The 21,321-nt window shown below is 58.4% G+C and overlaps 1 protein-coding gene across 1 annotated transcript; it reads right to left on the bottom strand.

Annotated features, from left to right (window-relative positions):
• Window positions 1-9,933: 9,933 nt before the first annotated feature.
• On the bottom strand, window positions 9,934-10,713 carry LOC126232522 (uncharacterized). The gene has a single exon (XM_049942767.1). The coding sequence runs from the start codon at window positions 10,711-10,713 to the stop codon at window positions 9,934-9,936; it is 780 nt and encodes a 259-aa protein (XP_049798724.1).
• Window positions 10,714-21,321: the final 10,608 nt, after the last annotated feature.

The raw sequence follows: 21,321 nt of genomic DNA on the forward strand, positions 1-21,321 counted from the left end.
CGTATAAATGTAGGAGGTCGGCTGTCGTGTGTGCTTGGAGGCAGATTCGGTGTGTCTGTAGTTGCGGACGGCGGTCAGCCCCCCTCGCGTAAGCGGCGAGGGGCGGCGGCGCTCGGTTGGCCGGTGCCGATGTTGCGCAGGCGGCGCCCGTTTTGTTTGCGGCGGGCAATTTTGTGAGAAAGGGGCGCGAATGTTGGCGGGCGAGGTGGCCCGACGGCTGCGGGCCGATCGGGAAACGGTGGGAGGGCGATGGGGCGGCGGAGGTGCGTTTGCACGGCCGGCATCGCCGCACGCCTCCGCTTGTGTGGCTGTGGCGGCGGCCGCGCTGGCCGGGCTGGCGCGGCGACGGTGTGGCACTTTTGCCGAAGGTTTGGCCATTGTGGCGGGTCGTCGGCTGGGGCTGTGGGGGCGGCATGTGGGCGGGGGCGGCGATTCTCGGCGGGCCGAGCCAGGCTGTAGCGCGCGGTAGCTGCAGTTTGGCCGTGGTTTGCGGCGCTGCCGTGGCGACTGGTTGGCGACTGTGGTGTGGCCGTGTGTAGCCCCATCCTCGGTGGTTTGAACGGCGCGGGTGGTTGCGGCGCAGGTTTGGGGCTGGTCCGCACAGGCTGTCGGACGTTGGGCGGTAGCAAGCGCGGGAGGCGCGGCGCGGCGGCGCGCAGAGTGGCGGCCGCTCTCTCGGCCGTCCGCGCCCGCCCGCGACACTGGCTGGGCCTGGCGGCGCGGCGGCTATTCTCTGCCGCCGTGCTTGCCGCCTGCCGCTCTCGCTCTCGCTCTCGTGTGTGTACGCGCGTCGTCGAAATAATGGCAGATCAGGCGGCTACGAACGAGACTGCTGCGGCACCCGCCGCCACCGGCACGACGAAGAAGGCCAAGTCTGCGGCGTCTGCGAAGAAGCCGCGCGCCAAGCCTGCGCACCCGCGCACCTCTGAGATGGTGACGGCCGCCATCAAGAGTCTGAAGGAGCGCGGCGGCTCGTCGCTGCAGGCGATCAAGAAGTACATTGCCGCGCACTACAAGCTGGACGCGGAGAAGCTGGCGCCCTTTATCAAGAAGTACCTCAAGTCGGCCGTCGTGGCTGGCGAGCTGGTGCAGACGAAGGGGAAGGGCGCGTCCGGCTCTTTCAAGCTTGCCGGCGCCGGCGGCGGGGCGGCCGAGGGCGGCAAGGCCCGTGCCGGCGGTGCGAAGAAGAAGCGCGCCGCTCCGGCCAGCAAGGAGAAGAAGGGCGCCCGTGCGGCCGGCGCAAAGAAGGCTGGTGGCGTGAAGGCGGCGACCGGTCGGAAGGCGGGCGCCGCCAAGAAGGCGTCTGCGGCGTCGGCGGCTCCCGCGGGTGCGAAGAAGGCGGCTGCGGCCAAGCCGGCCAAGGCCAAGTCGCCGTCGAAGGCGAAGAAGGCCGCGAAGGTTCCGACGAAGAAGCCGAAGGCGCCGCGCCCGAAGAAGGCGACGACGCCGTCTAAGGCGAAGGCTTCGCCCAAGAAGAAGAAGTGAAGTTAAAGTAAAGAAAGGAAAGGGGAAGGAAGGGAAGGGCTGGCGCTTGACCCCGTCGTCCCCCACCCCCCTCCCCCGCGTCGTCTAGTGGCGCGCGATGGCACGGCTGCGCGCGGCCCAAAACGGCCCTTCTCAGGGCCATCAGAGGACGTCGGGAAGGCGTTGATTGTCGTGCTTGGCGCGTTGTGTTGTCTTGTTTGGGTGGCCGTGCGTGCATGCGCCGGGGTGTGTGTGTGTGTGTGTGTGTGTGGGGTTGGTTGGTGTTTGTGTGGCGTTTCTGTATGACCCTTGTGGGTACTGTGTGCGTGCCGTGGTGGTTGGATTGTGGGGCCGGTGGCGGTAGGCGGCGGCGCGCGGTAGCGGAGCGGTTGTGGCCGTTTTGTTTTGTGTTTTGTATTTTGTGCGGCGGCCGACGGTTGGTTTCTCATGTTTCTGGAGACTCTGTTTGTTTGCTTGCTTTGCGGATGGCGCGTCTTGTTTGTTATGTGTGTGTCCTCTCTGTGTGAAAGGGGGACGGGGACGTTGAGACGTGGAAGTGGCCGGCGGGAATTGGGAAGGCGCGGTGGCGCCTCGGAGACGGCGGCGGCCAGCCACCCGTGGTGACGTCGTCCGGCTGTTTGTTTGTGTGTATTTGAAGGGGTGGGGTGGGATGACGTCGATTGTGATTGTTGGCGAGAGCGGCTGTGTACGGGAGGGAGGGTGGGGAATTGTGGTGGTTGTTTTAACGGGGCTAGAGAGAGAGGCTGGGCGGCAAGACCGACAAAAGTTTTGCTCGCGACGGAGAGATGTTAGTGGCCCTGAAAAGGGCCGTTTTTTTTGTGTTGCGCGCGTGCGGTGCCGTGCCGCGGCTAAGCGGTTTAGGCGCGCTCGCCGCGGATGCGGCGCGCGAGCTGGATGTCCTTGGGCATGATGGTGACGCGCTTGGCGTGGATTGCGCACAGGTTGGTGTCTTCGAAGAGGCCGACGAGGTAGGCCTCGCTGGCCTCCTGCAGGGCCATGACTGCGGAGCTCTGGAAGCGCAGGTCGGTCTTGAAGTCCTGGGCGATCTCGCGCACTAGGCGCTGGAACGGCAGCTTGCGGATGAGCAGCTCTGTGCTCTTCTGGTAGCGCCTGATTTCTCGCAGGGCGACGGTGCCCGGCCTGTAGCGGTGGGGCTTCTTGACGCCGCCGGTGGCGGGCGCGCTCTTCCTCGCCGCCTTGGTGGCGAGCTGTTTGCGCGGCGCCTTTCCGCCGGTGGACTTGCGGGCCGTTTGCTTTGTGCGGGCCATAGCGGTTAGCGGTGCGTGCGGTAGCGAAGCGTCCGGTGCTGCCTTGACAACGGGCCCGCGCGGTTTTTTTTTTTTTTTTTTTTTTTTTTTTTTTTTTTTTTTTTTTTTTTTTTTGGCACATTTCATTCCCTCCCTGATGGAGAGGGCGGGCCTTTTTAGAGCTTGCTGGTTGCTCTTTTTCGGCCGATGGTGTTCGGTACATTTTTTGCTTTTTGGATGTCATTTGCTTGCAATTGTGCCAAGCTTTGTTATTCTGGTAATATGTAAAGTTAACATTGTCATTTTTGAACAGTATTGGGTTTACATTCTTTTGACATTCAAGAGACATTTATGTAGTTATCATGGAAGACATATAGTAAGAATTTAGAGATATAATTAGTACATAATGAGAACATATAATTTTGGGAAGAACATATAATTTTAAAAAGAAAGAAAAAAACATTTAAATTTAAGAAGAACATATAATTTTAGGAGGACATATAAAAACATATAATTCTTAAATAAATAAATTTAGGTAGACATATATTTAAGGTGGCGATATGTAATTAGGAGGGAAGTGTATCTACTCCGATTTACGTGTTATTGCTTGTTATTGCTATTGTGTTTGTGGCCGTTGCGTGTGTTGTGTGTGTGTGTGTGTGTGTGTGTGTGTAGGGTCGTTGCCTACATCCTGGCGTCGAGATGGGGGGGAGTGAGGGTGCCGCTTACGAGTGGGGTCATGGTGGGAGCAAGGTCGGGGAATTGGGAGGTCGTGTTTTGTGCCACTGTACGCGCTGGATGGATGTATTTGAATTTAGGGCGCCTCCTTTCCGGGATTTCAGAGGTCAATAAGTCTTCCATATCTGGTCGTTTCGTCAGTATGTGTCTGCCGTAGTTGGCGCGTAGTTTCGTTAGTCGAGTTTGTAGTGGTTCTATGTTGGTGATGTCATACACGTCGTTGCTCGGCGTCTGGGGGGGGAGTTTGGTGATGCTGCGAAGTAGTCTTCTTTCAGTTCTGTAGAGTCTGTCCGCCTGGCTCTTCGCCAGACCAGCCAGGGGTGCGGCTGCATACTCCATGACCGGCCTGACGAAGGTCTTGTATGTGTGCAGGGCCGTCTCCAGGCGGCCCGCGCGGGCCCGTGCTGCGCTTATATGCCCTCGGTGCGCGTGGTGGGGGGTGGGCGGGCCAGAGTCTATATAGGGGGGCGGCGCGCGCTCACGGCGCACCGTAGCCGACTCGCTAGCGCCGGGTGAGGAGCTGCCGCTTGTGCTTTTTTTGTTGCTTGAGGAGGAGGAAGAATGACAGGCCGCGGCAAGGGAGGAAAGGGGCTGGGCAAGGGTGGCGCCAAGCGGCACCGCAAGGTGTTGCGCGACAACATCCAGGGCATCACGAAGCCCGCCATCCGCCGCCTGGCTCGCAGGGGCGGCGTGAAGCGCATCTCTGGTCTGATCTACGAGGAGACCCGCGGAGTGCTGAAGGTGTTCCTGGAGAACGTGATCCGCGACGCGGTGACGTACACTGAGCACGCCAAGCGCAAGACTGTGACGGCCATGGACGTGGTGTACGCCCTGAAGAGGCAGGGGCGCACCCTGTACGGTTTCGGCGGTTAGGCAGGCAGCCGGTGTGCTGTGCTGTGGCCTTCCCGCGGCCGTGCCGTTGCCCGTGCTTGGTGGGAGAGACGAAAAACGGCCCTTTTCAGGGCCACCACACTGTTCGGAAATTGAAAAGTGCGAAAGGGTCTGTGTTGCCTGCCTGCCTCTGTGTGTGTGTGTTTGTTGTTGTTGTTGTTGTTGTTGTGCGCCTCTGTTGCTTTGCGTGCGTGCGTTCCGTTTGGAGTTTCGACGTGACGTGTGTGATGATGGATGCGGGAGGGCGCGGCTGAGTCCGGTGTGTGCGTGGTTTGTTTGTGGCGCGGGCCGGATCATCGATCGGATCAGCTGTTTGGTTTGGTTTGGTTTGTCCTGTGCCTGTGTGTTTGGAGAGCGCGCGCGGCGGCCCGCGTGTCGTCCGTCGTCGGGCCGTTACGCGCTCTTTTAATTATGAACATATTAACAATGATCACATCACATTATTGGTGTATTGATGTCGTTGTCGTTGTTTGGAACGCGACTGTGCGTGCGTGGAGGGGTGCAGAAAAAATGTGTGTGTGTTCGGCCACACGGGCTGTGGACAAGATGGCGGACGTGCGCCGGCGCTGTGGACGTTGTTGTAAAGTGCGGCGAGGACGACGGAAACTTTGCTTTGGACGTAGGTTTGTGTGGTGGCCCTGAAAAGGGCCGATTGTTGTGAGGCGAGCCGGCAAGGCAAAGGCGCGTTTGCGTTTGCGTGCAGGGAGCACGCAAGCGCAGCGCCGCGGTCCCTGTTTAGGCCTTCTTCTCGGTCTTCTTTGGCAGCAGGACGGCCTGGATGTTGGGCAGGACACCACCCTGTGCGATGGTGACGCCCGACAAGAGCTTGTTGAGCTCCTCGTCGTTGCGGATGGCGAGCTGCAGGTGGCGCGGGATGATGCGCGTCTTCTTGTTGTCGCGGGCCGCGTTTCCGGCCAGCTCGAGCACCTCAGCCGCGAGGTACTCCATGACGGCGGCGAGGTAGACGGGCGCCCCGGCGCCGACGCGCTCGGCGTAGTTTCCCTTGCGCAGGAGGCGGTGGATTCTGCCGACCGGGAACTGGAGCCCAGCCCTGCTTGAGCGGGACTTTGACTTGCCCTTGACTTTGCCTCCCTTTCCGCGTCCGGACATGGCGTTTGGCTAGTGGCGTAAGCGCTAAACACGTAACCGTAACGGTGCGAGCCGCAGCGAGTCGAGCAGCGGAGTGCGTGCGTGTGCCGGCGGCGGCGGGGTGGGGGTCCCTTTATGGGCTCGGGTGCGGCGGCCGGTTGCGCGCGCGCCCCATTGGTCGGCGGCCGCAACAGGGCGAGCTGGTAAAGGTGCGGTGTTGCGGTAGCGGCGGGTGCCACTGTGTGGGGAGACGCTGACTAGAGCGGAGCGCTTGCTGCCTGTTGTTGTACGTTCGAGATGCCGCCCAAGACTAGCGGGAAGGCCGCCAAGAAGGCCGGCAAGGCGCAGAAGAACATTTCGAAGGGCGACAAGAAGAAGAAGCGCAAGAGGAAGGAGAGCTATGCCATCTACATCTACAAGGTGCTGAAGCAGGTGCACCCCGACACGGGCATCTCGTCGAAGGCGATGAGCATCATGAACAGCTTCGTGAACGACATTTTCGAGCGCATTGCGGCCGAGGCGTCTCGCCTGGCGCACTACAACAAGCGCTCGACCATCACGTCCCGCGAGATCCAGACGGCTGTGCGGCTCTTGCTGCCTGGCGAGCTGGCCAAGCACGCCGTGAGCGAGGGCACGAAGGCGGTGACCAAGTACACGAGCTCCAAGTAAGGAGGAGGTTGTTACTTCGGCTCTTGGAAGGAAGGAAGGAAGGAAGGAAGGAAGGAAGGAAGGAAGGAAGCTCCCTCCGTTGCGAGAGCGGCAAAACGGCCCTTTTCAGGGCCACCAAATTGCCTTTGCGGGAAGAGCGGAATTGTTTGTGTGTGTGTGAGTGAGTGAGTGAGTGAGTGAGTGAGAGGGGCGGCATAGCTACCCGGTTTGGTTGGTTGCGAGGCAGCTGGTGGTGCTGCTGTGCCGTGGTGGTGTGGTCTCGAATGTGGTTGTGGTTGTGGTTACTGGGGTACGGCCGCGAGGGTTTGGTTGCCGCCGGTGTGACGTGGAATGCGTGCACGAGTCTTGGCGTGGTTGTTTGTCGACACACAGATAGATCGATAGGAGGTGTTGGTGCTGTCTGTGGCGCTGATTCATGTCTTTGTCTCCGTCTGCCCGGTTAGTCACGTGACTGCAATTGAAAGTCCTCGCGATTGATTGATTGTTGGATGTCACCGTTACGGCCGTCTGTTGTCACATCATACATGATGGCGAGGGTGAAATGTTGTGTTGCCGTCGACTATTCCCTTTGCTGTACGGCGCGTTGGTGTGTGTGTGTTGGTGACGTTTTAAATGGACGTGTCGTACTATCATCCATTACGAAGTCGCCAAGAAATGTACGGGCGGGTGGGGTAGGCGACACGCACGGTGGTGTACCTATTTGGCCCTTGATTTGATGATAGCCGTTTCTGCAGTTTGACTGATGATTGATTGGACTGTTGTGCGCACGCACGTCATTCACGGTGCACGTGTGTTCGGTTGAGTACAGTAAGCGTGAGGCTAGACGACGACGGTCGTTGTTTGTTGTTATGGGCGTACACGCGTTTCGTTGGTCTGTGTCCCCCGGTGTGAAATGGCAGGTGTGTCGGTGATGTGATCCGATCCGGCGGCTCTGAGTAACTGTCAATATCGGCGCGGTACACCGGCGTCATGGCAACGTGTCGGTGTTCACACCAGTCGCACTGTGGCACCGTCGGCGCCGCGAACGGTGACGAAAGGCTGACCTTTGATCGGTCGAGTGTCGTGTCTGGGCAGAACGTGTGGAATGAGCAAAACTGTTGGGGACGGAAACAATGGTGGAGGAGGGGAACGGAAAGTAATAAAACAAACAAAATGGAGAAGCAATCACCGGAAAACGAAGCAGGGAAAAACGGAGAGGCGCTGTCTATAGCAACGGAACGTTCCCGTGCATTGCAGCCGCACTGAAAGGCGTTTACGGCGCGGCTGCAGGTGTCGGCCGTGGTGACGGCTGAATTGCATTGCCTTCCCGGATGAAACGTTCGCCGACATGGCTCGGAGGAGGAATCTATGAGAATGCGTTGCCCTTGCCTGCCGTTTCGTGTGCCCTCCTGTTGTGTACGCTGTTGTTGTCCGGTGTAGCGAAGGGTGTGTATGTAGGGGTGTGTGTGTGTTTAGTGGGGAATTGGAAGGTCGATAGCTGCCGTCACGGTCAAGATAACGCAGTCAAAGGTGTCGCGAAAAAGTGTGTTAGCCGTGGTTGGTTGGTTCGTGTGTTTTAAAGAGAATGGACGAGAGAGAGAAAGTAGGTGGAGAGTGCGTTGCGTGTTGCCTAACTGCGTCCGCGAATATGGCAGTAGTTGGTGGTGGGCGTGCCCTTGCATGTGGCCCGGAAGGCGTGTCCGTTTCGCGGTAGTGGCACCGCTGCTGGCATATTCGGGAGATGGGAGGGGCGCGAAAGGAGAAAGGAGACGCGGAGGCTTTTAAAGACGGGGAGGGCGCGTGTGGGTGGCTCGCGCTGCGCTCGGCGGTTGTGTTTGTGCAACAAATGTGTTGCCGGGAGGGGACCGTTGTTGTGGTGCGGTTGTAGCCTCAGACGCGGCCGGCAGTGAACGTGAGACGACGGATGCGGGCCGGGGCGGCGCATGTCGCCGGTGCCATGCCTTTTAAGAGCCGCGTGGTCGGGGGTGTGCGCACCGTGTGTCGTGTTGCGAGACAGCATCATTTGTGCTGCGTGGCGTGGCGTGGCGTGGGGGCGAGGAGAGCGAGCCGCGCGGTGTGCTTGTGCGCCGGAGAATGGCACACTGCGCCTGCCCGTTGAGGAGGCCGATGGCCGTGGTGTGGTGGAAATGGAGCGCGTCGGACGTGCACCAATGAGAAAGAGAAACAAAGCGGCGACAACGAACGAAAGGGGGAGGGAGGCCATTGTGTCACATGCGGCGGTGGGAGGAAAAAAAAAAAAACAAACAAACAAACAAACAAGAAACGAAGACGTAAGAAAGAGGAGAAACAACAAAGAGAATGAGTCGTGCGTTCGCGAGGGGGGGTGCGCGTGTAACTCCGGTACGCGCAGTGCCGGAGCCCAACGGCTGTGTCGTCGACGCCAGTGCTTGTCGGCCGAATGGGTGCGGGAATAGAGGCAGCGTCGGCACGGAGAAGCAAGCAAGAAGGAAGGACGCACGCGCGCTGCGGCGTTTGGCGCGGTTTGCGGCTGGCGCCTTTGGTGGCAACGGCCGGGACAAGCAGCGGTGTATGGTGGTGTGCGGGGCGGACAGGGGCGGCGGCGGTGGTGGACTGGGAGGAGGCGAGGCGGCGCCGACGGTGGCGTGTGGTACGGCGAAAACGGGACGGACGGACGGCGGATGTTGGAGAGGCGCCGCGCACGCAGACACATGGAAGGAAGGAAGGAACGAACGCAAGGGAACAAATGGAGGGGGCGAATGTGGAGATGCGGGCAGGCGGTGGTGTTTGTGGGCATGTGGTGGGGAGAAGGGCGGGGGCGGGAGGACAGAGGCGAGGCGACTGCGTGCTTGCTCGCTCGCTCGCGTGTCTTTTGTTTTTGTGTTTGTTTTTCCATCGTTTGGTCGCCTTGGAGCCTGTCGGTCCCGTCCGTGTGTGGCCACGCTTCGGGTGCGTGTATGTTTGTACGTTTCGTTTGTTCGTCTTCTGCAGCAGAGGCGGTGCGCGGCAGTGGGAACGCCTGCCTGGCGGCTGGGACGGCCAGCAAATGCGGTTGGATGGGCGGCCACAGCACCGCACCTGTGCCCAAGGAGGCGACGCTGGCGGCGGGGCCCCCTCGGATGCGGCCGGCTGGGGGCTGTGTGCGCTGCCGCTGCCGCTGCCGCCGCCGCCGCCGCCGCCGCCGCCGCCGCCGCCGCCGCCGCCGCCGCCGGTGCTGGTGCTGGTGCTGGTGCAGCAGCAACAACGACGAACAACGAGTAAGCAAGAAGAGGACGAAGCGGATGGCTGGTGGGTGAGTGCATTTATTTAGGCGGTCGACAAGGCAGTGCGTGATGTGGCGTTGTGACGGGGGTTTGCTCACGTGGCCTCGTTTGTGTTGATGCGCAGGAAGATGAGATGCGGGCAGACGCAGACGCGTACAGAGAGACGAGCCCGGTCTGCAGCAGGATGTGTGGCGCGGCGCGCCGAGTGCAGAGCAGCGCGCGCCGCCTGGGCCGGGCTGGGCCCGCCCGGCGGCGGGCCGCGCTGTTGTCGCGGACGTGAGCGCCCCCTGGCGGGTGGTCGGAGGCGGCGCGGTGGACGTGTGTCCGGTTGGCCAGTGCACATTGCGAGTGGCTGGCTGGCGGTCGGCGGCGAGACGGGAGAGGAGGTATGTGTCGCGGGCGCCTTTGCTGCGCTGCGTCGTTGCGTGCCTGGGCGTGCGCCTGTCGACTGTGTGTGACTGTGTTGGGCGTTGTGCCACGTACGTGTGTGCTCGGCCGAAGGCGTCGGAAGAAAAAGAGAGAGAGAGACGGGCGGGAAAGTGGGTCGGTGTGCGTGCGTCGCCCGTGATGCGATGATGTCGCGTCATGTCATGTCATGTCTTTGCGAAACGGCTGCCGAGAGGTGTGTGGTGGCGAGCGGGAATGTGCGTTTGGTGGTTGCCGGCCGGCCGGCAGTTGTTGGTGGTTCCTCCTGTGTGGTTGTTTGTGCTGCTTTGATGGCAACGTGGAAGGACGCCGGTTTTTCCGTGCCTTGCGTGTGGTTGTGTCGACGGTGACTGGTTGGGGGTGTGCGCCGATGCACGTGCCATGTTGTTATGTTTGGGTCGTGAGTGTGTTTTTGGCTGTGTTGTTGTGTACGGGAAGGGGGAGAGAGGAGGAGGCGGCGGCGGCGGCGGCGGCGGCGGGGGTGATAGTGCGTGCAGTAGTGCCGTTGCGACGGGCGTCGGGTGGAGCCGTGCGTAGTGGCGGAAAGGTGTAGGTTGCGGGAAGCGAGCCCGTCGCGTGTCGTCGTCGACGACGGGGTCGCGTGCGCTGTGAATCGAGAGTGGCGGGAAAGGGGCAGCGTGCCGCTGTGTCGTGGTCGTTAGCAGAGGCCTGTGTGCCTGTCCGTTTGTTTTCTGTCGGACGCTTGGTGCGAGGTGTTTGTTTTGTTTTGTTGCCGCCGCCGCGGTTGTTTTTGTTTGTCGGCTGTGCTGTGTCGGTGGGTCGGCGAGCTGTTTTGCGGTGCGTGAATGTGTTGGTGCAAAAGTGGCGGCGGCGTCATGGCTGCGACCGCGACGAGCCGCGGGCGCGCCATTGATGATGTTGAACACAGAGCGGCTGTGTGCAATGGGAGGCCTTGTGTACGGGTAGCGGTGTTGTCGTACGTGCATCCGGCCCGGTGCGGAAAGCGCCGTTGCGGTTGCGGGTTGCCTCTGGTCGCGACGTGTGGTGCTCGGCTTTGTGGGTTTTTTTGGTGCCCCTTTGGCCGGTGGGTGGTGTTTGTTGTTTTGTGTGTGTGTGTGTGTGTGTGTGTGTGGTCGGTCTCTTTGGCGCTCGGTATATATCTGCCTCCTGCTCGGTCTTGTTGTCGACGTCGTCTGTAGTTTTTTGCGGCTTGCCGACGACCGACCGACCGAACTACTACCTACCTGTGACAGCTACGTGTGGCGCCCGAAGGTGAACGTAACGTGACCTCGGCGCCCTTAGCCTAACCTAAGATGTCCGGCCGTAAGGTAGGTGCGGCCACCTGACGCCTCACGTCCGAACGCTTAACCTAACTTTGACGCCTAACCTAACTTTAACCCTTAACCTAACCCACGTCCACCTAACGTAACCTAACCTAACCCAAGCGACGCCAACCCTAACCTAAGGTGTTGTACACTGCGAATGTCGAAGGCATGTTATAGTCTTAGGTGGAGAGCACTACACGCAACAAGCGGCTACACGGGTAGCAGGGGTTGTGTGGCGTGGGCTGGGCGGTTTTGTTAGGTTAGATGGCCTTGGGCAAGTACAGAAAGGGGGCAACAGCAGCCTCAACGGGTGCGGGGACCAAGCAGCAATCGGTATCGTTTGTTAATTGTCAACTGTCGAAGCTGCGTTGGTACAGTACCGGAACCGCAAGCGCTGACAGAGAAAGCACCGAAGCTCTGCAATCGTGATAAGGTACAGAAAGCTGGCTGACGCCAGGGATAAATTCTGCCGAAATTGTCACAAAGGTACAGACGGTGTTTTAGAAAGGCTCGATTGCATGCAACCGGTGGTGGTGTGTTCGTCGCTGTTTGAGTAGTAGTTTTGATCCTGTAGTGAAGTAGAGGTGGATGGTTCCTGTGAAATATTGTGGGTGGAGGTTACACCCAACAACCGAGCTAGGTTTAATAATAATTGGCTCCTTTGACCGACCTCCCGACGCAGCAGCATTAGTGGCAGAACAACGGAGAGACGGATTTTGGAAACACATTTCACATACATTTTCCTCAGCATGTTAGGGTCTTAGGTGGAGATTTCAATTTACCCGATATAGACTGGGACACTCAGATGATGTTCAGGACGGGTGGTAGGGGGACAGAGAGCATCGAGTGACATTATACTGAGTGCACTGTCCGAAAATCACCTCGAGCAAAATGAACAGAGAACCGACTCGTGGAGATAACATCGTGGACCTACGGATGACAAACAGACCCGAACGTGTTTCGACTCTGTATGTGCAGAACAGGGACGCAGTGATCATAAGGCCGTTGCAGGGAGGACGGTGTATCTATCTGTTTTGGCTAGCAAGAGTAATAGAAGGCAGATTTGCAGACGACCCGACAGATGAAAAGGCAAATGCCTGTTCCGACACTGACAATGTTGAGTGTTCATGGAGAAAGTGCAAGGCAATGGTAAAAATGCGTTTTTAGACAGGTACGTGCCGAGTGTCGAACTGTGAGGGATGGGAAAAAAAACCCACCGTGGTATACTACAACAACAACGTTAGGAAACTGTTGCGAAAGCAAAGAGAGCTTCACCCAAAGTTTAAACGCAGCCAAAACCTCCGAGACAAACAGAAGCTAAACGATGTCCAAAGTGTGAGCGTAAGGAGGGCTATGCGTGAAGCGTTCAGTGAATTCGAAAGTAGAACAAACCCTATGTACCGACGTTGACAGAAAATGCTAGGACGTTCCGGTCTTGCGTTGAATCAGTAAGTGGCTCGAAACAGCATATCCAGACACTCCGGCATGGTGATGGCATTGAAACAGAGGATGACACGCGTAAAGCTGTGAAATACCTAAACACCTGTTTCCAAAGCTGTTTCACAGAGGACGGACCGCACTGCAGTTCCGTCTCTAAATGCTCGCACGAACGAGAAACCGGCTGACATCGAAATAAGTGTCCAAGGAGGAATGGGAAAGTCCGCCGGACCCGACGGGATTACCAATTCGCGATTCCTACACAGGGTACGCGAAACAACCTGCCCCCCTTCTAACAGCCGTGTACCGCAAGTCTCTGGAGAGGAAGGGAGGGTTCCAAATGATTGGAAAAGAGCACAGGTAGTCCCAGTCGTCGAGCAGATGCGCAAAAACCATAGACCCATATCTCTGACGTCGATGTGTTGTAGAACATGTTGTTTGCTCGAGTATCATGTCGTTTGTGGAAACTCCAGAGTCTACTATGTAGGAATCCATGTTGGATTCCGGAAACAGCGATCGTGTGTGAGACCCCCAGCTCGCTTTATTTGCGCATGAGACCCAGAAAATATGAGATACAGGCTCCCAGGTGGATGCCATTGTCGTTGACGTCCGGAAGGCGTTCGATACAGCTCCGCACCGTCGCCTGATAAACGACGTAAGAGTCTACAGAATATCAGACCAACTGTGTGGCTGGATTGACGAGATGTTAGCAGACGGAACACAGCATGTTGTTATCAATGGAGAGACAGACGTCTACAGACGTTAAAGTAACCCCTGGCGTGCCACGGGGGAGTGTTATGGGACCATTGCTTTTCACAATTCATATCATATAAATGAGCTAGTAGATAGTGCCGGACGTTCCATGCGTCGTTTCGCGGATGATGTGCTGTATGTAAAAGAGCGTAAAGAGAGCGTAAAGAGAGCAATGAGAGAAGCATTCAACGAATTCGAACATAAAACATTGGCAAACAATCTAAACAAGAACCCTAAAAAGTTTTGGTCATATGTAAAATCGGTAAGCGGATCTAAATCCCCTATTCAGTCACTCGTTGACCACGATGGCACCGAAACAGAGGACGACCGAAGAAAGGCAGAAATACTGAATTCAGTGTTCCGAAACTGTTTCACTGCGGAAAATCGTAACACGGTCCCTGACTTCAGCCGTCGCACGGACGCCAAAATGGAAAATATTGAAATAAACGATATCGGAATTGAAAAACAACTGCTATCACTTAGTAGCGGAAAAGCATCCGGACCAGACGAGATACCCTTAAGATTCTACAGTGATTATGCTAAAGAACTTGCCCCCTTTCTATCAGCAATTTATCGTAGATCTCTGGAAGAACGTAAAGTACCTAGCGACTGGAAGAAAGCACAGGTCGTTCCCATTTTCAAGAAGGGTCATAAATCAGATGCGAATAATTATAGGCCTATTTCACTTACGTCAATCTGTTGTAGAATAATGGAACATGTTTTGTGTTCTCGTATTATGACGTTCTTAGATAATACAAATCTCCTTCATCATAACCAACATGGATTCCGCAAACAGAGATCATGTGAAACCCAGCTCGCCCTATTTGCCCAAGAAATTCACAGTGCCGTAGACACTGGCGAGCAGATTGATGCCGTATTCCTGGACTTCAGGAAGGCATTTGATACGGTTCCGCACTTACGTTTAGTGAAAAAAATACGTGCTTACGGAATATCGGACCAGGTTTGTGATTGGATTCAGGATTTCCTAGAAGAAAGAACACAACATGTCATTCTTAACGGTTCAAAATCTGCAGATGTAGAGGTAATTTCGGGAGTACCGCAAGGAAGCGTGATAGGACCTTTATTGTTTACAATATACATAAATGACTTAGTTGACAACATCGGTAGCTCCGTGAGGCTATTTGCAGATGACACGGTTGTCTACAAGAAAGTAGCAACATCAGAAGACTCGTACGTACTCCAGGAAGACCTGCAGAGGATTAATGAATGGTGCGACAGCTGGCAGCTTTCCCTAAACGTAGATAAATGTAATATAATGCGCATACATAGGGGCAGAAATCCATTCCAGTACGATTATGCCATAGGTGGTAAATCATTGGAAGCGGTAACGACCGTAAAATACTTAGGAGTTACTATCCGGAGCGATCTGAAGTGGAATGATCACATAAAACAAATAGTGGGAAAAGCAGGCGCCAGGTTGAGATTCATAGGAAGAATTCTAAGAAAATGTGACTCATCGACGAAAGAAGTAGCTTACAAAACGCTTGTTCGTCCGATTCTTGAGTATTGCTCATCAGTATGGGACCCTTACCAGGTTGGATTAATAGAAGAGATAGACATGATCCAGCGAAAAGCAGCGCGATTCGTCATGGGGACATCTAGTCAGCGCGAGAGCGTTACGGAGATGCTGAACAAGCTCCAGTGGCGGACACTTCAAGAAAGGCGTTACGCAATACGGAGAGGTTTATTATCGAAATTACGAGAGAGCACATTCCGGGAAGAGATGGGCAACATATTACTACCGCCCACATATATCTCGCGTAATGATCACAACGAAAAGATCCGAGAAATTAGAGCAAATACGGAGACTTACAAGCAGTCGTTCTTCCCACGCACAATTCGTGAATGGAACAGGGAAGGGGGGATCAGATAGTGGTACAATAAGTACCCTCCGCCACACACCGTAAGGTGGCTCGCGGAGTATAGATGTAGATGTAGATGTAGATGTAGTATACAGAGAGGTTGCAGGACGATCGGCAGCGGATAGGCACCCGGTGCAGGGAGTGGCAACTGTCCCCTTAACATAGACAAATGTGATGTATTGCGAATATACAGAAAGAAGGATCGTTTATTGTATGATTGATTATATGATAGCGGGACAAACACTGGTAGCTGTGACGTCTGTAAAATATGTATCTGGGAGTATGCGTGCGGAATGATTTGGAAGTGGAATGATGATCAGATAAAAGTAATTGTTGGTAAGGCGGGTACCAGGTTGAGATGCACTGGGAGAATGCTTAGCAAAAATGTAGTCCATCAACAAAGGAGGTGGCTTACAAAAACACGCGTTCGACCGACCCATACGTGAGTGTTGCCCACCAGTGTGGGATGCGTAGCAGGTCGGGTTGACGGAGGAGATAGAGAAAGGTCCAACGTTTCGTCACAGGGTTATGTGGTAACCGTGATAGTTAAGTGGCAGACTCTGCAAGGGAGGCGCTCTCTGCATCGCGGTGTAGCTTGCTCGCCAGGTTTTCGAGAGGGTGCGTTTCCGGATGAGGTATCGAATATATTGCTTCCCCGTACGTATATACCTCCCGAGGAGATCCCGAATGTAGTAAAAGTAGAGAGATTCGAGCGCGCACGGAGGCTTTCAGACAGTCGTTGTTCCCGCGAACCATACGCGACTGGAACGGCAAAGGGAGGCAATGACGACAGTGGCACGTAACGTAAAAAGTGCCCTCCGCCACACACCGTTGGGTGGCTTGCGGCGTATAAATGTAGGAGGTCGGCTGTCGTGTGTGCTTGGAGGCAGATTCGGTGTGTCTGTAGTTGCGGACGGCGGTCAGCCCCCCTCGCGTAAGCGGCGAGGGGCGGCGGCGCTCGGTTGGCCGGTGCCGATGTTGCGCAGGCGGCGCCCGTTTTGTTTGCGGCGGGCAATTTTGTGAGAAAGGGGCGCGAATGTTGGCGGGCGAGGTGGCCCGACGGCTGCGGGCCGATCGGGAAACGGTGGGAGGGCGATGGGGCGGCGGAGGTGCGTTTGCACGGCCGGCATCGCCGCACGCCTCCGCTTGTGTGGCTGTGGCGGCGGCCGCGCTGGCCGGGCTGGCGCGGCGACGGTGTGGCACTTTTGCCGAAGGTTTGGCCATTGTGGCGGGTCGTCGGCTGGGGCTGTGGGGGCGGCATGTGGGCGGGGGCGGCGATTCTCGGCGGGCCGAGCCAGGCTGTAGCGCGCGGTAGCTGCAGTTTGGCCGTGGTTTGCGGCGCTGCCGTGGCGACTGGTTGGCGACTGTGGTGTGGCCGTGTGTAGCCCCATCCTCGGTGGTTTGAACGGCGCGGGTGGTTGCGGCGCAGGTTTGGGGCTGGTCCGCACAGGCTGTCGGACGTTGGGCGGTAGCAAGCGCGGGAGGCGCGGCGCGGCGGCGCGCAGAGTGGCGGCCGCTCTCTCGGCCGTCCGCGCCCGCCCGCGACACTGGCTGGGCCTGGCGGCGCGGCGGCTATTCTCTGCCGCCGTGCTTGCCGCCTGCCGCTCTCGCTCTCGCTCTCGTGTGTGTACGCGCGTCGTCGAAATAATGGCAGATCAGGCGGCTACGAACGAGACTGCTGCGGCACCCGCCGCCACCGGCACGACGAAGAAGGCCAAGTCTGCGGCGTCTGCGAAGAAGCCGCGCGCCAAGCCTGCGCACCCGCGCACCTCTGAGATGGTGACGGCCGCCATCAAGAGTCTGAAGGAGCGCGGCGGCTCGTCGCTGCAGGCGATCAAGAAGTACATTGCCGCGCACTACAAGCTGGACGCGGAGAAGCTGGCGCCCTTTATCAAGAAGTACCTCAAGTCGGCCGTCGTGGCTGGCGAGCTGGTGCAGACGAAGGGGAAGGGCGCGTCCGGCTCTTTCAAGCTTGCCGGCGCCGGCGGCGGGGCGGCCGAGGGCGGCAAGGCCCGTGCCGGCGGTGCGAAGAAGAAGCGCGCCGCTCCGGCCAGCAAGGAGAAGAAGGGCGCCCGTGCGGCCGGCGCAAAGAAGGCTGGTGGCGTGAAGGCGGCGACCGGTCGGAAGGCGGGCGCCGCCAAGAAGGCGTCTGCGGCGTCGGCGGCTCCCGCGGGTGCGAAGAAGGCGGCTGCGGCCAAGCCGGCCAAGGCCAAGTCGCCGTCGAAGGCGAAGAAGGCCGCGAAGGTTCCGACGAAGAAGCCGAAGGCGCCGCGCCCGAAGAAGGCGACGACGCCGTCTAAGGCGAAGGCTTCGCCCAAGAAGAAGAAGTGAAGTTAAAGTAAAGAAAGGAAAGGGGAAGGAAGGGAAGGGCTGGCGCTTGACCCCGTCGTCCCCCACCCCCCTCCCCCGCGTCGTCTAGTGGCGCGCGATGGCACGGCTGCGCGCGGCCCAAAACGGCCCTTCTCAGGGCCATCAGAGGACGTCGGGAAGGCGTTGATTGTCGTGCTTGGCGCGTTGTGTTGTCTTGTTTGGGTGGCCGTGCGTGCATGCGCCGGGGTGTGTGTGTGTGTGTGTGTGTGTGGGGTTGGTTGGTGTTTGTGTGGCGTTTCTGTATGACCCTTGTGGGTACTGTGTGCGTGCCGTGGTGGTTGGATTGTGGGGCCGGTGGCGGTAGGCGGCGGCGCGCGGTAGCGGAGCGGTTGTGGCCGTTTTGTTTTGTGTTTTGTATTTTGTGCGGCGGCCGACGGTTGGTTTCTCATGTTTCTGGAGACTCTGTTTGTTTGCTTGCTTTGCGGATGGCGCGTCTTGTTTGTTATGTGTGTGTCCTCTCTGTGTGAAAGGGGGACGGGGACGTTGAGACGTGGAAGTGGCCGGCGGGAATTGGGAAGGCGCGGTGGCGCCTCGGAGACGGCGGCGGCCAGCCACCCGTGGTGACGTCGTCCGGCTGTTTGTTTGTGTGTATTTGAAGGGGTGGGGTGGGATGACGTCGATTGTGATTGTTGGCGAGAGCGGCTGTGTACGGGAGGGAGGGTGGGGAATTGTGGTGGTTGTTTTAACGGGGCTAGAGAGAGAGGCTGGGCGGCAAGACCGACAAAAGTTTTGCTCGCGACGGAGAGATGTTAGTGGCCCTGAAAAGGGCCGTTTTTTTTGTGTTGCGCGCGTGCGGTGCCGTGCCGCGGCTAAGCGGTTTAGGCGCGCTCGCCGCGGATGCGGCGCGCGAGCTGGATGTCCTTGGGCATGATGGTGACGCGCTTGGCGTGGATTGCGCACAGGTTGGTGTCTTCGAAGAGGCCGACGAGGTAGGCCTCGCTGGCCTCCTGCAGGGCCATGACTGCGGAGCTCTGGAAGCGCAGGTCGGTCTTGAAGTCCTGGGCGATCTCGCGCACTAGGCGCTGGAACGGCAGCTTGCGGATGAGCAGCTCTGTGCTCTTCTGGTAGCGCCTGATTTCTCGCAGGGCGACGGTGCCCGGCCTGTAGCGGTGGGGCTTCTTGACGCCGCCGGTGGCGGGCGCGCTCTTCCTCGCCGCCTTGGTGGCGAGCTGTTTGCGCGGCGCCTTTCCGCCGGTGGACTTGCGGGCCGTTTGCTTTGTGCGGGCCATAGCGGTTAGCGGTGCGTGCGGTAGCGAAGCGTCCGGTGCTGCCTTGACAACGGGCCCGCGCGGGCCCGTGCTGCGCTTATATGCCCTCGGTGCGCGTGGTGGGGGGAGGGCGGGCCAGAGTCTATATAGGGGGGCGGCGCGCGCTCACGGCGCACCGTAGCCGACTCGCTAGCGCCGGGTGAGGAGCTGCCGCTTGTGCTTTTTTTGTTGCTTGAGGAGGAGGAAGAATGACAGGCCGCGGCAAGGGAGGAAAGGGGCTGGGCAAGGGTGGCGCCAAGCGGCACCGCAAGGTGTTGCGCGACAACATCCAGGGCATCACGAAGCCCGCCATCCGCCGCCTGGCTCGCAGGGGCGGCGTGAAGCGCATCTCTGGTCTGATCTACGAGGAGACCCGCGGAGTGCTGAAGGTGTTCCTGGAGAACGTGATCCGCGACGCGGTGACGTACACTGAGCACGCCAAGCGCAAGACTGTGACGGCCATGGACGTGGTGTACGCCCTGAAGAGGCAGGGGCGCACCCTGTACGGTTTCGGCGGTTAGGCAGGCAGCCGGTGTGCTGTGCTGTGGCCTTCCCGCGGCCGTGCCGTTGCCCGTGCTTGGTGGGAGAGACGAAAAACGGCCCTTTTCAGGGCCACCACACTGTTCGGAAATTGAAAAGTGCGAAAGGGTCTGTGTTGCCTGCCTGCCTCTGTGTGTGTGTGTTTGTTGTTGTTGTTGTTGTTGTTGTGCGCCTCTGTTGCTTTGCGTGCGTGCGTTCCGTTTGGAGTTTCGACGTGACGTGTGTGATGATGGATGCGGGAGGGCGCGGCTGAGTCCGGTGTGTGCGTGGTTTGTTTGTGGCGCGGGCCGGATCATCGATCGGATCAGCTGTTTGGTTTGGTTTGGTTTGTCCTGTGCCTGTGTGTTTGGAGAGCGCGCGCGGCGGCCCGCGTGTCGTCCGTCGTCGGGCCGTTACGCGCTCTTTTAATTATGAACATATTAACAATGATCACATCACATTATTGGTGTATTGATGTCGTTGTCGTTGTTTGGAACGCGACTGTGCGTGCGTGGAGGGGTGCAGAAAAAATGTGTGTGTGTTCGGCCACACGGGCTGTGGACAAGATGGCGGACGTGCGCCGGCGCTGTGGACGTTGTTGTAAAGTGCGGCGAGGACGACGGAAACTTTGCTTTGGACGTAGGTTTGTGTGGTGGCCCTGAAAAGGGCCGATTGTTGTGAGGCGAGCCGGCAAGGCAAAGGCGCGTTTGCGTTTGCGTGCAGGGAGCACGCAAGCGCAGCGCCGCGGTCCCTGTTTAGGCCTTCTTCTCGGTCTTCTTTGGCAGCAGGACGGCCTGGATGTTGGGCAGGACACCACCCTGTGCGATGGTGACGCCCGACAAGAGCTTGTTGAGCTCCTCGTCGTTGCGGATGGCGAGCTGCAGGTGGCGCGGGATGATGCGCGTCTTCTTGTTGTCGCGGGCCGCGTTTCCGGCCAGCTCGAGCACCTCAGCCGCGAGGTACTCCATGACGGCGGCGAGGTAGACGGGCGCCCCGGCGCCGACGCGCTCGGCGTAGTTTCCCTTGCGCAGGAGGCGGTGGATTCTGCCGACCGGGAACTGGAGCCCAGCCCTGCTTGAGCGGGACTTTGACTTGCCCTTGACTTTGCCTCCCTTTCCGCGTCCGGACATGGCGTTTGGCTAGTGGCGTAAGCGCTAAACACGTAACCGTAACGGTGCGAGCCGCAGCGAGTCGAGCAGCGGAGTGCGTGCGTGTGCCGGCGGCGGCGGGGTGGGGGTCCCTTTATGGGCTCGGGTGCGGCGGCCGGTTGCGCGCGCGCCCCATTGGTCGGCGGCCGCAACAGGGCGAGCTGGTAAAGGTGCGGTGTTGCGGTAGCGGCGGGTGCCACTGTGTGGGGAGACGCTGACTAGAGCGGAGCGCTTGCTGCCTGTTGTTGTACGTTCGAGATGCCGCCCAAGACTAGCGGGAAGGCCGCCAAGAAGGCCGGCAAGGCGCAGAAGAACATTTCGAAGGGCGACAAGAAGAAGAAGCGCAAGAGGAAGGAGAGCTATGCCATCTACATCTACAAGGTGCTGAAGCAGGTGCACCCCGACACGGGCATCTCGTCGAAGGCGATGAGCATCATGAACAGCTTCGTGAACGACATTTTCGAGCGCATTGCGGCCGAGGCGTCTCGCCTGGCGCACTACAACAAGCGCTCGACCATCACGTCCCGCGAGATCCAGACGGCTGTGCGGCTCTTGCTGCCTGGCGAGCTGGCCAAGCACGCCGTGAGCGAGGGCACGAAGGCGGTGACCAAGTACACGAGCTCCAAGTAAGGAGGAGGTTGTTACTTCGGCTCTTGGAAGGAAGGAAGGAAGGAAGGAAGGAAGGAAGGAAGGAAGGAAGCTCCCTCCGTTGCGAGAGCGGCAAAACGGCCCTTTTCAGGGCCACCAAATTGCCTTTGCGGGAAGAGCGGAATTGTTTGTGTGTGTGTGAGTGAGTGAGTGAGTGAGTGAGTGAGAGGGGCGGCATAGCTACCCGGTTTGGTTGGTTGCGAGGCAGCTGGTGGTGCTGCTGTGCCGTGGTGGTGTGGTCTCGAATGTGGTTGTGGTTGTGGT

Source organism: Schistocerca nitens, unplaced genomic scaffold (assembly GCF_023898315.1).
Source record: "Schistocerca nitens isolate TAMUIC-IGC-003100 unplaced genomic scaffold, iqSchNite1.1 HiC_scaffold_519, whole genome shotgun sequence".
Classification (NCBI taxonomy): domain Eukaryota; kingdom Metazoa; phylum Arthropoda; class Insecta; order Orthoptera; family Acrididae; genus Schistocerca; species Schistocerca nitens.